Source organism: Plodia interpunctella, chromosome 5, assembly GCF_027563975.2.
Source record: "Plodia interpunctella isolate USDA-ARS_2022_Savannah chromosome 5, ilPloInte3.2, whole genome shotgun sequence".
Lineage (NCBI taxonomy): Eukaryota > Metazoa > Arthropoda > Insecta > Lepidoptera > Pyralidae > Plodia > Plodia interpunctella.
The window spans coordinates 8,750,206-8,763,974 of NC_071298.1; the positions used below are offsets into that span (position 1 = coordinate 8,750,206).

The 13,769-nt window shown below is 34.0% G+C and overlaps 1 protein-coding gene across 1 annotated transcript; it reads left to right on the forward strand.

Moving 5' to 3' along the window:
- On the forward strand, positions 1-10,356 carry LOC128670190 (protein obstructor-E-like). Its single transcript, XM_053745661.1, has 5 exons — positions 1-170; positions 5,494-5,688; positions 7,406-7,609; positions 8,320-8,533; positions 10,232-10,356. The coding sequence occupies exons 1-5, from the start codon at positions 128-130 to the stop codon at positions 10,287-10,289; spliced, it is 714 nt and encodes a 237-aa protein (XP_053601636.1). The 5' UTR covers positions 1-127; the 3' UTR covers positions 10,290-10,356.
- Positions 10,357-13,769: the final 3,413 nt, after the last annotated feature.

A 13,769-nucleotide genomic window follows, 5' to 3' on the forward strand; every position in this document is an offset into this window, starting at 1 on the left:
TACGCAGGTCGCCGAAGAAAAGGCGAGCGCAGACGCATCGGCCGTCAGTCGTTCCAGGGCCGTCTGAGGTGTCGGACCACAATCTAGTCATTATTTTTTTTTATAATTTCGTAATCAAGAGGTCACCATGAAAGTGTTTATCGCGTTAGCTGCGATAGCGGCGCTCGCAAGTAAGTATTGATTTATTAATTTTAAATATGTCAATAATTATAGTACTTATAGATATATAATTAGATACCATAATAAAATTAATATATCAACCACTTAAAACAGTAGTAAAATGTTGTCCCATAGAAAAGACATCAACGCGCCTGTTATACTCTATCATTATCAAGAGAGATGCAAACCAAAGTTTTATAAAAGTCAATTTTCAAAACACTTAAGCTTTGGATAATTTTCATAATGATTTTTAAAATAGCTTGAACAATATCTCGATTCGCTACGTTATAAAAATATTATGTTTATGTAATTTAATTATGTAACGAGATCCGAACAGTTCGTCTGTCACCGGCTTCACACTTTCTTGGCATAAACTAGTGAAACGAATTCTTTATTATCATGAAAAAATGCTCTCAGTCTATTTTAATGTGCATATCACTACTCTTATAAAACAAGATATACGAACTGGCCACAAATATTCAGAAAGAAATACAAAACAAAAACTAAAGATCCTTTTACACAAAAATCAATTTCCGGGAAGTGTCAAAAGATATTACGAGGTCGTATTTCTGTGAGTCTGTTATATTAACAATTATATCGAATTACATAACGTAGGTTTCCGTTCGGATGGAATAACACGTGTTACAACACTATATTACGACTGGACTGACCTACAATCCTGTTTGACCATGTTGGACCGATTCTGAACATTATCGATCAATACTTATTTTACAATTTTTTAAATTGATTTTTCTAGAAAAAACAATTAAAAAATATATTTGCAAAATAATATTGTTTTTTGTTCGTGATTGTACTTTGGCAATAATGAGAAACTGTTATAATCTAATGTTTTAACAATCTGATATTTTGTGAATCTCATTAATCCAATCAAGGTTTACAATATTTGCATGGACCTGAGCTGTCACTTTCTGCCGTCAGTTTGCTCGGCAAAGTTAAGTTGTTACAGTCGCCTACAAAAGTGTAACTACTAGATCAAGTCTGAAAACCTTATTACTTAAAATATGTTCGTCATTACATGCTGTACTTATCTTGTAGCTGTACAGATTTTGTATGATCGAGCAAACTGAAAACAGATATAAACATAAATTATATCGTCACTTTTTACGTCACGCATAATTTTTATGTAGGAATCTTGGTGCTTTGTTAATTGGTTTTAATCTATATATTAAAAAAAAATGTGTTACTGAGTGACTGACAGACAATGCACAGCTGAAACTACTGAGCATAGAAAGGGAAATTTGGTGTGTAGGTTCCTAGGACAGTGTAAGGGAGGACTAAGAAGGGATTTCCTGAAATTCCCACGGGAAACGGATTTTTACTCACGTACAAAGTTGTGGGCATGAGCTAGTTTCCTATAAAATTTCTTTCGTTTCCCGTTCGCTGAAAACTTTACTAAAATACGTTACTTGTGTAAATGAATCATATAAAACTAGTGGCGCGAACCAATTTCTTTCGAGTAAAACCATAATTATACACTTGAACCTTCATTATTAATCATACTCTCTATTGGTGAAAACCTTACAAAAATCCGTCCAGTAGTTTCTCGCATTCATACAGACACACAGACGCGACTTATGTGTAAGGATGCAAGGTTATGGATGTAGACAAATTCTTGTATCTACGCTTAAAAAATATTACCGTGTGTCTTAATACAGTCTTAATAAAAATAATGCGTTTTAATTGAATAACTCATTTTAACTATTATAATATGAGATAATCCAATTATCTCACCCATTCATACTTGATTCATACTTTAGTAATTAATATTTAGAGCTGGTTTCTCTTAACGAATCACTTTTTATGTAATAGGTACTTTTTAACTTGCAATATATGTTCACGTGGAATCTTTTAACTAAATTTGAAACGGATATCTTCAAACGATTGAGCTGAGATTTTGTGCACACGTTTAGTTTGGATGTCAATTCATTATTATGTTAAGTATGACCTTATTGGTACACTCAGAAACGGCTCCCGACTAGGGAACTCCTCAACGGCTTACTTCACGGACGTAATTTTTTTGTCACGCATTGAATGACATCTCCCATGACAACAATATATGCTTATTTCAAAATTTATATTTTTTGTAATGAACTTATTATTAGTATTTATGAATAAGAATTAATTATTTTATTATGTATAATATGTTTAATCGTATTCTATATAGCATATATGTGTAGGCAGGAAAAAGGACAATGACCCCTATTGACTTGCAGTTTGGCAATACTGGTTAACGCCCTTGCGTACGCAACATGCAAGAATGTAATAGACATTATATTTGCATAGGCGCTAAGGACGAATAAGTTACTGTTCCAGATATAAAAGAAAAGTTCTGTTTACTTTTACACTTTTTATAAGCCTGTAATTACTGTGTATTAATAAAGTGAAGAAAATAATTGAAGGCGCGTCCTCTTGGCTGGCAACACATTTATCAACCAATCTATTTGGTATTGCAATGGCAAAAAAATGTAGTTCGTTAAAAATCCTTTTTTCTTTTTTACAAGCCACCTCCGTCCCGGGGCTTCATTCCCGTGTGAATTTCAGGGTAAAAAGTATTCCAGGTTATATTCTACCGGTGTACAAAATTCCATAACGATCCGTCCGCTAGATTTTGCGTGAAAGAGTAACAAACATACAAACATCCATGTATTTGTTTAAATTATTTCAAGTTTCGTATATTTTAAAGTTTAGTTTCAAATTATTTTTAAACTACTGAGCTCACTCAAAAATGACAAACTAATGAAAGTTAGTTTCTATAAGAACTCAAGCGTACAGGAAAACAATGGAAAAATAAAACTACTGGCACTGAATGAATCGACCCTCAAAAAAACCGGCTTCACCCTCGAGTGACTTCTTACCGATGACATTGACATTCACTCGCTGGTTTTTTTTTTAATTTACGACCACAGAAAATTTCTATGAGCGTTGCAGCAGTGTTGACATAAGTTTTATTTAAAATTTACGCAAATATTGAAATTCGAATTTCGAAATGGAACGGGAGAAAATCAAATGGAAGCAAGTTGGTTGGTTCATTGAAGTAATCAAGTAACGTAATAGCCTGTATTGACACAGTGATATCTGTATCAATAATAGCGGACCGGGTTTTGTATGTGATTTATTTGTTTGTAATTGTTTTGATATTCATGTGAATTAATTATTAATGAGTTAATTTATTAAATGTTAAACTTTCTGGGAAAGTCCTCTTATGGCGTGTAATCGACTGGTAGATTTTAATTATACGCCTAAGTCTAAAATATCCTTTATAACATAAATAAAAATAGATACTTACAATTCTGTTTTATAAAAAAAATATCCTTTAGTGGCCAGTTACACGTAATTTTACCCTGTATTATAAAAATAATCCGATCGTATTTCCGGTACTACAATTTATTATGGGTTTACACGAGTGAAGCCGGGAAGGGCCGGTAGTATACTCATAAATCAGATAGCCATTTAAGTAACGTATTTTTAAACGGTTTTCCTGTTACATTCTCATTCTAAACATGAACATAAAGTTTTTTTTTTTGTTTTTTTATTATTATTCCATATACATGACATAAGTAGGTATATAGCTTGAACATTCAAACTTTCACCAACTTTGGCCTCTACTATCATTGAAATAAAAGAGATAGTCCAATAATATCCAAACGTGCTATAACATAGCTATTAAAACAAAAAACCAATGTGTCTCTTTATCCATAAAATGTTTGAAGAACAGATGTGTGACCTTATCAAATGCTATGGGCCCAGAATGCACTGCGATGCACTGTGTCGCAAGTCGCACCTCGCTTTCACTAAGTTGCGCAAGAGGTTGCGATACCGCGTATAATCACGACGTCGATCCCACCTACACGGCTACAATTGACGTGGTACTGCTGTGATTACTATAGTTTACACTATAGTTTACAGTTAGATATGTATCTTTATATTTGTACTATTCAAAGCAACGATATATTTCTAGTAAAAACAATTGTTTGTAAACTCTTTATTGCACAAAGAAAGCAATATACAAAGAGACGTGTCAAAGACGAAATTCTCCTATTTTTGCCAAAGTATTTATTTAGATATTTTAATCTGATGTGATATTTTTTGCAAATTAGAAAAAATCATTCATCTAAAATCATTGTCACAAATAGTAATTTGTGACAATGATTTTACATTAGAAATATTGACATAGTTTATAGAAATATATATTTTTTAATTTCACTTTTAGTTTCACTATATCACACAGAGTCCAAGAATATCTTGTTCTCTACACATTGTCGTTATGGAACTAAACGACATCTATATACCTCTATGTTCAACACGACCTTGACAGTTTAGAGTAATTTAAATTTCAAATTCGCAACTAGAGATTGGAAATGTCAGGAGCATCTTGCTCGACACGTTAAACTGTGTGCAATTTTTAATTAATGGAGATTTCTAAAATGTAGGATTGATGTGATTCTTCGTAAAAACTAAAGAATTTATTTTACTTGGAAAAATAGTGTTTATATATTTATTGTTTCACTTTAAATCTTGTTTTCAGTATCACGCTTGTCTTTTTAATTATACTTAAATGGGTCTGTTGGAAGATATTTCATTAAAATCAAACAATATCTCTATACTTCTTTCCTATTTAATATCCTTTTCTGTCTTGTTAGTCTATATATGTAAAGTAATTGTTTATGTACACAAGATAACAGTGTAAATATAAAACTTTTTCCATATAAATTTCTTCCATCGACCCGCGAAGTATAAAATGCTAAGTGTTAGTAGTAAAAAACTTACATATTTTTGCGATATAGGGGAAGCTGAAGCGCAGCTATCTCTCAATATCGTGCGACACGTGGATGTCAGTACAAAGCATTCACCTTTTGTTATGTAACAGTGTTGCATAAAAGACGATGTTCTAGAATCGTGTAAAAAATCACCACGTCTTAAATCATTGCAAATTTAACGCTACTACTGTAGCATAAGGTTTACGCACAGCAACTTGATATGTTGACTGACATGACATGACATGTTTGACTGTACAGAAAATGTTCTCATTTACTTTCACTTAATCAGGTTTCTGCAAAATATTGTCATATTTCGAAGAATTTCAATATAGTTACAAAAATTGTTACCGACAGTCGTTAAAACCTGTTATTATGCATACTCATTATTACTCATAAGCACCGCCTATGGAGTCCAGTGCCACCCATAGATGACTATGAAACAAGGTTTCGAATTTAATAAGTCTTGTCTCCATCTACAAGGATAATGACGAACACAGTTTTGTCAGTGCCGTATTTCAACTCCCCTGAATGTAAAATTTTTCTTTTTCTTCTACAGGTGCCCAATTCAAATGCCCAGCGAAAGACGGCCAGTACGAAGATGACAGACAATGTGACAAGTTCTACGAGTGTACCGATGGTGTAGCGACGACCAAGCTGTGCCCGGACGGTCTCGTGTTCGATCCCACCATCAGAAAGATCAACAAGTGCGACCAACCCTTCAATGTCGACTGTGGAGACAGGACTGAACTACGTAAGTGTATTTAAAATCGTCTAAGATAAGGCGGCTGACATTTATTTAAGGGACTGTTGTTAAAGCTATGATGCTTTACGGGTATATACTTATACAACATTTTCTTTCCTTCTGTTCCATAACAAGAAACGGAATATTGTAAATGTATAAATCGATTCATTATTATTTCAGAAAATCAGTTCCATTAATAAGCCGGGTTTCTAGCTAAACGTGATTACGTAACTTTTAAGTCTCACACTTTTGGCTCTGTCTACCCCGTGGGGGACAAAGACGTGATACTGTATGTAGAGAGCTTCTAACTTTAACTACATTATACCTGCTTGAAATTAACTTTCAAATAACACATGCGCATATGTCACCAACTAGAGCATGACGTGGAGGTCACGAAGCAGTAGTTCCTATAAAGAGAAGGTACCCAGTTAACCTTTGACCATAGGTCGCGACATGCCACTGACTTTCTAGGTCAGCTAGTCCAGACCAGGACATATATGTACCATATAACTAGGGTCACTATTAAGTGGCATAATAACAACACGACCGAAGAAAAGTCAGTAGTCTAGAAAGTAATAACGACAAATTGTAATTTGATTCTTTAACTTTTTATCATTATCTCTCAGATAAATAACTGGCCTTGGTTCATCGTGTTACATGTTAAATTTTTTCCTGGAAACTTCTTAAGTTCAATTTCTCTCTCTCTTTGAAATATTTAAATTACTAGTAATTGTATTTGTGTGCAATTCTTGTATTATCATTGTCATGACGACATGATTTCCTTGTAAGTAAATTTTGAACGAATGAACATGAGGTCTGGAATGCATCGGTAGCCATTTTGTCCGTGACCGTAATGTTAAGTAGGAATGTCGGTGCTTTTTTTTAATAATATCTACGAGTAACTACTATAGCTTTTTTGAGAGCGTATGTTGTAAGATAGGCCATTTTATTTATTTAGTCTAAAAACACCACTCCATTAATAAAATACAGATTTTTTGTGGAAGTAAAATTAAATTGTAACATATTAAAGACATAAAATATTTATTATAAAAATGATCGCGATATTAACTTGTAAATTTCTCAAGGTGATCGGGAATGTAAATTATAGAGAGGTAGGTAGCAATCGATTTCTTTGTAATAGGTACTTTATGGATTTCATCTGGATACTTACAATATGTGATGGTTTATAAAAAATCATTCACATATTTTGTTATCGGCTACTGAATAACAATTATTTATGCATTATGTTTAGAATAACCTTGTTTCTCATTCCTAAAAATATATTTATCTGATCAAATATCAGTTTGTAAAAAAAGCAGTGGAATTTGCAGTTCGCCTTGAACCTAACGAGTTTATTTGCATATCTTTACCAAAACCGCAAATAAACGACTAACTGGACATCTTATGACAGACATATTTTATTTCAAGAGGAGGTTAAATTGTAAAATGATATTAAGAAGCAATACTTGTATTCAAAAACGGAGCTCTTTATTTTATAGCCTTGGCAACTTATAGACAACAATAGCATTTTCAAGGCTGATGTCCGGCGGCCCCGGTTGTAAAACCATAGCCAAATATTTAAAAAATAAGAACATTTTTTTACGCTTCTTCACAGCCACTGATGCGAACGAGAATATGTGTGAGCGAGAGAGATAGTAGTAGTAGATAGTATTGAACATTTTTATATTATAAAAGTATACGTAATTTAATTAGCATTACCCCGCAGAGCCTCCAAAGCCCAACCATCAATGCCCACGCCGCAACGGTTTCTTCGCGCACCCCGATGCGTCCGTATGCAACATCTTCTACAACTGCATCGAGGGTGAAGCCATTGAAGTAAAGTGCACCGCCGGCCTTCATTTCGACGAGTACTCTGGCACGTGTGTGTGGCCTGATGCTGCTGGCAGGCAGGGCTGCAACGTGCAGGAGAGTAAGTATCTAGATTCCTGTTGTATGGATCCTACATCTACTGCATCGAGGGTAAAGCTACTGATGTGAAGTGAACCGCTGGCCTGCACTTCGAATCACAGAAATCACAGGCAAATCTTCCAAATTTTAAGGTTTTTTTTACACTGACTCCGCGCTGGGAAATGTACTTTTTCGTAGCTATTAGTCATGAAAAACAATTTTGATCAATACATTAGATATCAAGTTATGAAACAGTGAATTAATGAATTTTTTTGTAGCCGGTTAATCGACCTAAGGGCGCTTTGCGTTGTCACAGCCCCGTGTGAATATGGAACGCGCGAATATGAGAGAGTAGACGACAGATATTTTAAAAATTATGGTCAAGATAATTTTCTTACTTAAGGAATTAAATTGTGTTCTTATTAATTAATTATAAGTGATATGAAACTGAAGGAAACACACTTCCGACCGATTTTGAACAGGTGCATGGATTAGAAAATCTTTTATTGAATCCAATAAACATACCGGGAAATATTCGATTTATGCGTAATGGGCAATATATCTTTCAGTTACTTTGTAGCAATAACAGTTTCCCAGTCACTTGTTAAATTTTTTCGTATTTCCTATATCCGTATCCGTTGCGGATTTGATATACCTTAAATAATTTCTACAATTTTAAAAATTATTTTTTTGCAAATATTTATAAAAATCTAACATTTATTTTCTTTCTAGGGAAGACCAAGGACGGTTTCGAGTGCCCCAAGGAGCAGCAGGTCGACGCGCAGGGTCAGCCCGTGGCCCACCCCAAATTCGCCCACCCCACTGACTGCCAGAGGTTCTACGTATGTCTCAACGGAGTGGAGCCCAGGGACCTTGGTTGTACTGTAGGAGAAGTTTACAATGAGGAGTCGCAGAAATGCGACGCGCCTGAGAATGTGCGCGGATGGTTAGTATAATTTAATTTTATGTTATGCGTTTCGAGACTTCGTTCCTATAGGATTCTCGCAATATTTAGTACAATGTGCTACTTCAAATTATATTTTTTCCATTAGTTCGGGTTAGTAGTATTTTTTTCATTAATTATATATGTAACAAATGCCTGGCCATAACGTTCCCGTTCGACTGAAGCGTCAAACCCAAAAAATGCTAGCATGATATTAAGGCTGGCAAGCAGGATTTGCATGCCAATTATCTGATTGCTAAGGGTACCCAACACCGCGCGAAGTGAGGAGAAAAACAAAGTAACCTTGGGCAGGGCAGGTAAGGGAACCTTGGGCTCCGATGCCGATGAAATAAACAAGGATAAGATAAGAGATAGTTGTATTTTCTTCATTAATCTCTGTAATTATAACGCATGCAATCAACAATTTTAAAGCCAACATATTATGGACTGGAATACGCGAGATTACCAATAAGTGCGTAACAACTTTTGTAAATATTTGTGTCCACATTTTCACATTTAATCACAAAGAGGTCAAAGTCACGTTGCAACATGAAAAAGCTCTTTGAAAGAAAAACAATGGCTACCTTACAACAGCAACACGAAATATTTTTCCGGCTCATAGAGTGCCGTCAAACGTAAAGCCACGCAACAATTACGAAAAGAAATACTATTATGCTAATTGGAACTGTTTCGTGCTCTAGTTCAGTTGGTGTAAGAATTGTTGTTCTGAGGTTATTTTGGTAGCCGCCAATCAAAATTTTCCGAGTAATAATACGTAATTGGATAAGCAATTATATCACTTCAATCAGGAAATATTCTTAGAAGATATATAAAAGGTCGTCTTATATTTTCCCTGAGCCTATCTCATCACCTTATCTATTAATGAAAACTGTGCAAAAATCGTTCTTTACCACCATATTTATCAGTAGACACAGGACACACCGTTGAAAAATCATTTTCTTTGACAAATACATATATACGGTCGAAAGGTTTTGGCGTTGTAATAGGCTAGTTGCCTAATTTTTGTTTTGATGACTATTCGAAGGCTCTTATATCATTAGAAACACCAGTGACAAAAATACTGTGATAATGACAATACTTTCAAAGATATGACAAAAATTAAATCCCGCATTTTTGACTCGTCCAAATGCTCCATACTAAATGACACGAACAAGTGACGTCACAACGTGCGTAAGTGTTCGCGATGTTTGTTCGACAGCTACATTAAATATTACGTTTATGGTGATGATTTCGTAACAAAAGACGTTATTTTTATTATTTTTTTTTTGTTATTTATGATGGTTAAATTTATTTTTATAATTTCATACTTTTTGAAAATGGACTTTCCAACCAACTTTAAATCTTCGTATTTAGATCCAGCTGCATTGTTACACTCTATGAATTATCATAATGATCCTAAACATATCTATTTTATCTAGATTACATATTTTTTACAATTCTCTGACCTTGGCAACTGCCCTATTATCGTTTATTATAGAATTTTAATACATAAATGGTTGAATTGGTAAATAAACGATGTGCGATAATATGAATACGAATAAATTCACAAAGAATCCGGCAAAAGTGTAATACATTATGCATTAAGCCCAGGCGCAAACTCACCTCGGGTCGAAGAGTCAATCTCAGATTTTTTTTTTTTTTCTATACTTAGAATTAACATGTGTGTTTGTTTGTTTGCAGTGAGGACTGGTACAAGGATGCCGAGGACGCGGCGCCGGCGCCCAAAGCGAGGTCTTAGGCCTCTAGTGATATGATACTCCTTACTGTTAAGACTTGATAAGTTAATAATAAGTTAAACCAATTTATTTTTGTGTTTTATTTCCTTTATGTGTGACGTCTTCCATTTCGCACTGTTGCTTGTCATTTCGAGTCTCCCTTCGTATTCATATTAGATGACACCAGGTCCCGCCGAGGTCAAGATGAAAAATGACCTTTTTTAAATTCACCTAGGTATTCGATATATTACTAAATCTATATTGGATGTTATAGATTCCTCTCTCGGTATCTAAAACAAGTCTCGAACTTACCTTGTGATTTGTCCCTCAATATTTATTTATTTTATGGTTTCTTGTATCCACCTATTCATTTAAATTTACTAACATTAATTCGATTAGTAGTTCCAGAAAGTAAGTTATAAAAAAGGAAAACTCTTATATTCTATTAAAAAAACTAGTTTCTGCTACCTATATATTCTACTATATCTATACATCTACACTTAGTATACCTAAAACAAAATCTCCCTCAGTGCCTTTCTTCCTTCTTTCTTCCAACTTTTTTCTTAAACCACTTAACAGATATTGACGCAGTTTTCTCTGTAATTTAAACAATTTATTCTCGAAGGTGCGAAGCCGGTCTTGAAGTAGTAATTATAAATAAGTAGATGAAATGATGATGATGAAAATACCAAAAAAGAATCAAAGTTCAAAATTTATTCATACCAGCGGCCAGCCCCGGCTTCGCTCGGGTAAAAATATAATAAATTCTACACTTAAACCTTCCCCAGGAATAACACTATTTATTGATGGTAGCTTTAGAGTTTATCACGAACAGACAGACGTGGCAGAGAACTTTGTTTTTAATATGCAAGGAAATAAGGGTTGATGTCGATGCATTACCAGATATGTATGTACTACACATAGGTGAAGCGGTTTCAATTCAACATCTTTACATAATGATCATTTCTGATCAGACAAAGTGAAAGCTATTCATTTAAAACCTAAGGAAAAAACAAACTTGATTGATGCTCACGTTTTAATAAACGAATTATATCGAGAAAACAATCATTTGATTGATTGTTATAGTTCTTGTTATTGTCTAGACGTTGACCAACAAAAAGAAAAAATTGAGTCTAGACAAATTATTAAGTACTAAGTTTGTTTTGTAACTGTTTCTTGATCTGAAAGTATGTTTGCTATCTAAATATTGGATCTGTAGAAACGTATGTCATATGCCATGACTTTTTTAGCAAAGGCTACGTGTATTCGAAGTCGCTACCCAAACCTTTGCCTCTTAACCGGAGGAAATAAGGTCATATTCTCTAAGACAGTCGAAACAGTAACAGCACAAAGGCTTCCCAGGTGGGAACGAATCTCGGCTTTAGGCGTTACTCTCAAAATTGCAGAATGTTATATTGCTCAGAATGCCTGAATGGCCTGAGGAGAGTCTTTGTTCCGAGCCGAAGGTCGAAGGTTCCGTGTATACGTTTTTTGAAGAGACCATTTCCTACTAGTTTCTGTCGCCATCAATTCTTCCTACTTAGGTTGATGGTTTTAGATATTTGAATTCATAATGCTATGTTCATAAAAAGGATTAACAAGCTTAGAGCTTTTATTTAACACCTATTTAGTATGTAAGTGTGTCAAAGACAATGGACTTTCAAATATCCGCTCTCCCATGCTAAGAGAATAAGATCGGTAATTGCCGTTCGACATTTATGTGACCTTTTAATGACGGGGCACATAAGGTATCTTACATTATTAAAATATTCATCGACATCGACTATTCATTCAACACCATTTCCCTTCTGAATAATGAGGTATTCAAATTAAAATCCTTCAATTTTGTGGTCAATCGAACACTATTTTTCATATTGAATCTCTCTTGTCCGAGCCAGTTACGTCTTCTTCCATAGCTATAGGAGTTATTGCAGCCAAATCCACAAGGTCCTAGGGTATCAAATCCTTCTTGATGACTTGACCGGCTAACCAATCTACCTACGTAATTTGCCGGTTTACGCAAGATGTTCATTCGTTATTCAATATAATAAAGCAAATTTAATTACTGTATAAACAAAAACAGTGCGATTGTTAATTAACCAAAATAAACTTGAAAAATATATGCTATAGCTATTAAGATTATGCATAGAACCAAAAATAACATATTCGTTTATAATGAGGTTGAATAGCGGCAATACTTCTTTTTGTGTCTGAATTGAATGCAGTGCATTGCACTGAATTTAAATGATATTTCTTAATTCCTTAAGTATGATGAAAGTCCCGTGAATATTCAGTATATAGTATTTATAAATAAAAGTTATTGTTCTACAAACTAATGTATGTTTTAGATCTAGAGAGTCAGATTTTAATTAAGATAGCCTGACATTATCAGACCAACAATAAAGGCGGTACTGGTACTACTTTGTAATGATTATTTCATTAATTGACGTAAAATAAATCCTATTATACTTTTTAAGGATGCCAAGATCGCCGGCTGCTTTGTTTCATTTATTTGGGAATGTTCCCTTCACTTCCCATCGGTTTAATTTAATCATGAGATTATTTTTGTACGAAACTCGTTCAAGCAAAAGTTTTTAGTGATCCTCAAAAGGTTTAGATGCTTATTAATTTTATTATATGAAAGAAAAATTATTAGTGATACTCAAGAGAAACAGCTGGCACATGTATGTTTTTTTTCTCTTTCAGACCAAATGGAATAAATTATATTCATATAGGTAGGTAAAATTAACTTGACTTTCGCCCGATTCAATAACAAATTAACTTTTCAAAAGTGATTAATTTGACAATTTACTTTTGAAGCAGTTAGGACATGTAAAAGTTAAAAAGTTACTGGTTATTGTAAATTAGCCTCAAGTCATTTATGAATACTTAAATAGGTACCTACATTGACAATACAATGCAGTAATAACCATGCAGTAGTTTTTGAGTTTATCGCGAACAGATAGACAGACAGACGCGGCAGAGTTTTAAAATATGTAAGGATATAAGAAGGTAGTAGGATATACGTACAGTATACCTATCGCCTGCTAAATGAATAACTTTTAAATAATTTTATGGATTCAAATACGGAACCCATGGGGTAAAGCTACGAAAGGACATGATTGTTTTTTTTTACATCGCGAGGCTAACGAGAGAAATAAGATCCAGATATTCCTGTTTAGCCAAAATAAACGTTATTGAAAAAATAACGTTTTTTAGCGAAACCTTTTAAAACAGTTTTAAATAGCCAATCACTCATTATAACAGGATATTATCGATAATAATTACGCAAGGCACACAAGAAATTGATTTATATGCATTTATACATGGTGTATTTTTAAATACCAACTAAATTTAAACTCATTACAGGCATACGCTTCGACTCAGCCGACTACAATTCTATACAAAAAGCGCACACGCGTACGTGTAACAGTGTGCACGATTAGCATTGCCATCCTTTCTGTAATTCGACAATGTATGTATATGACAGGTTTCTATTAAGT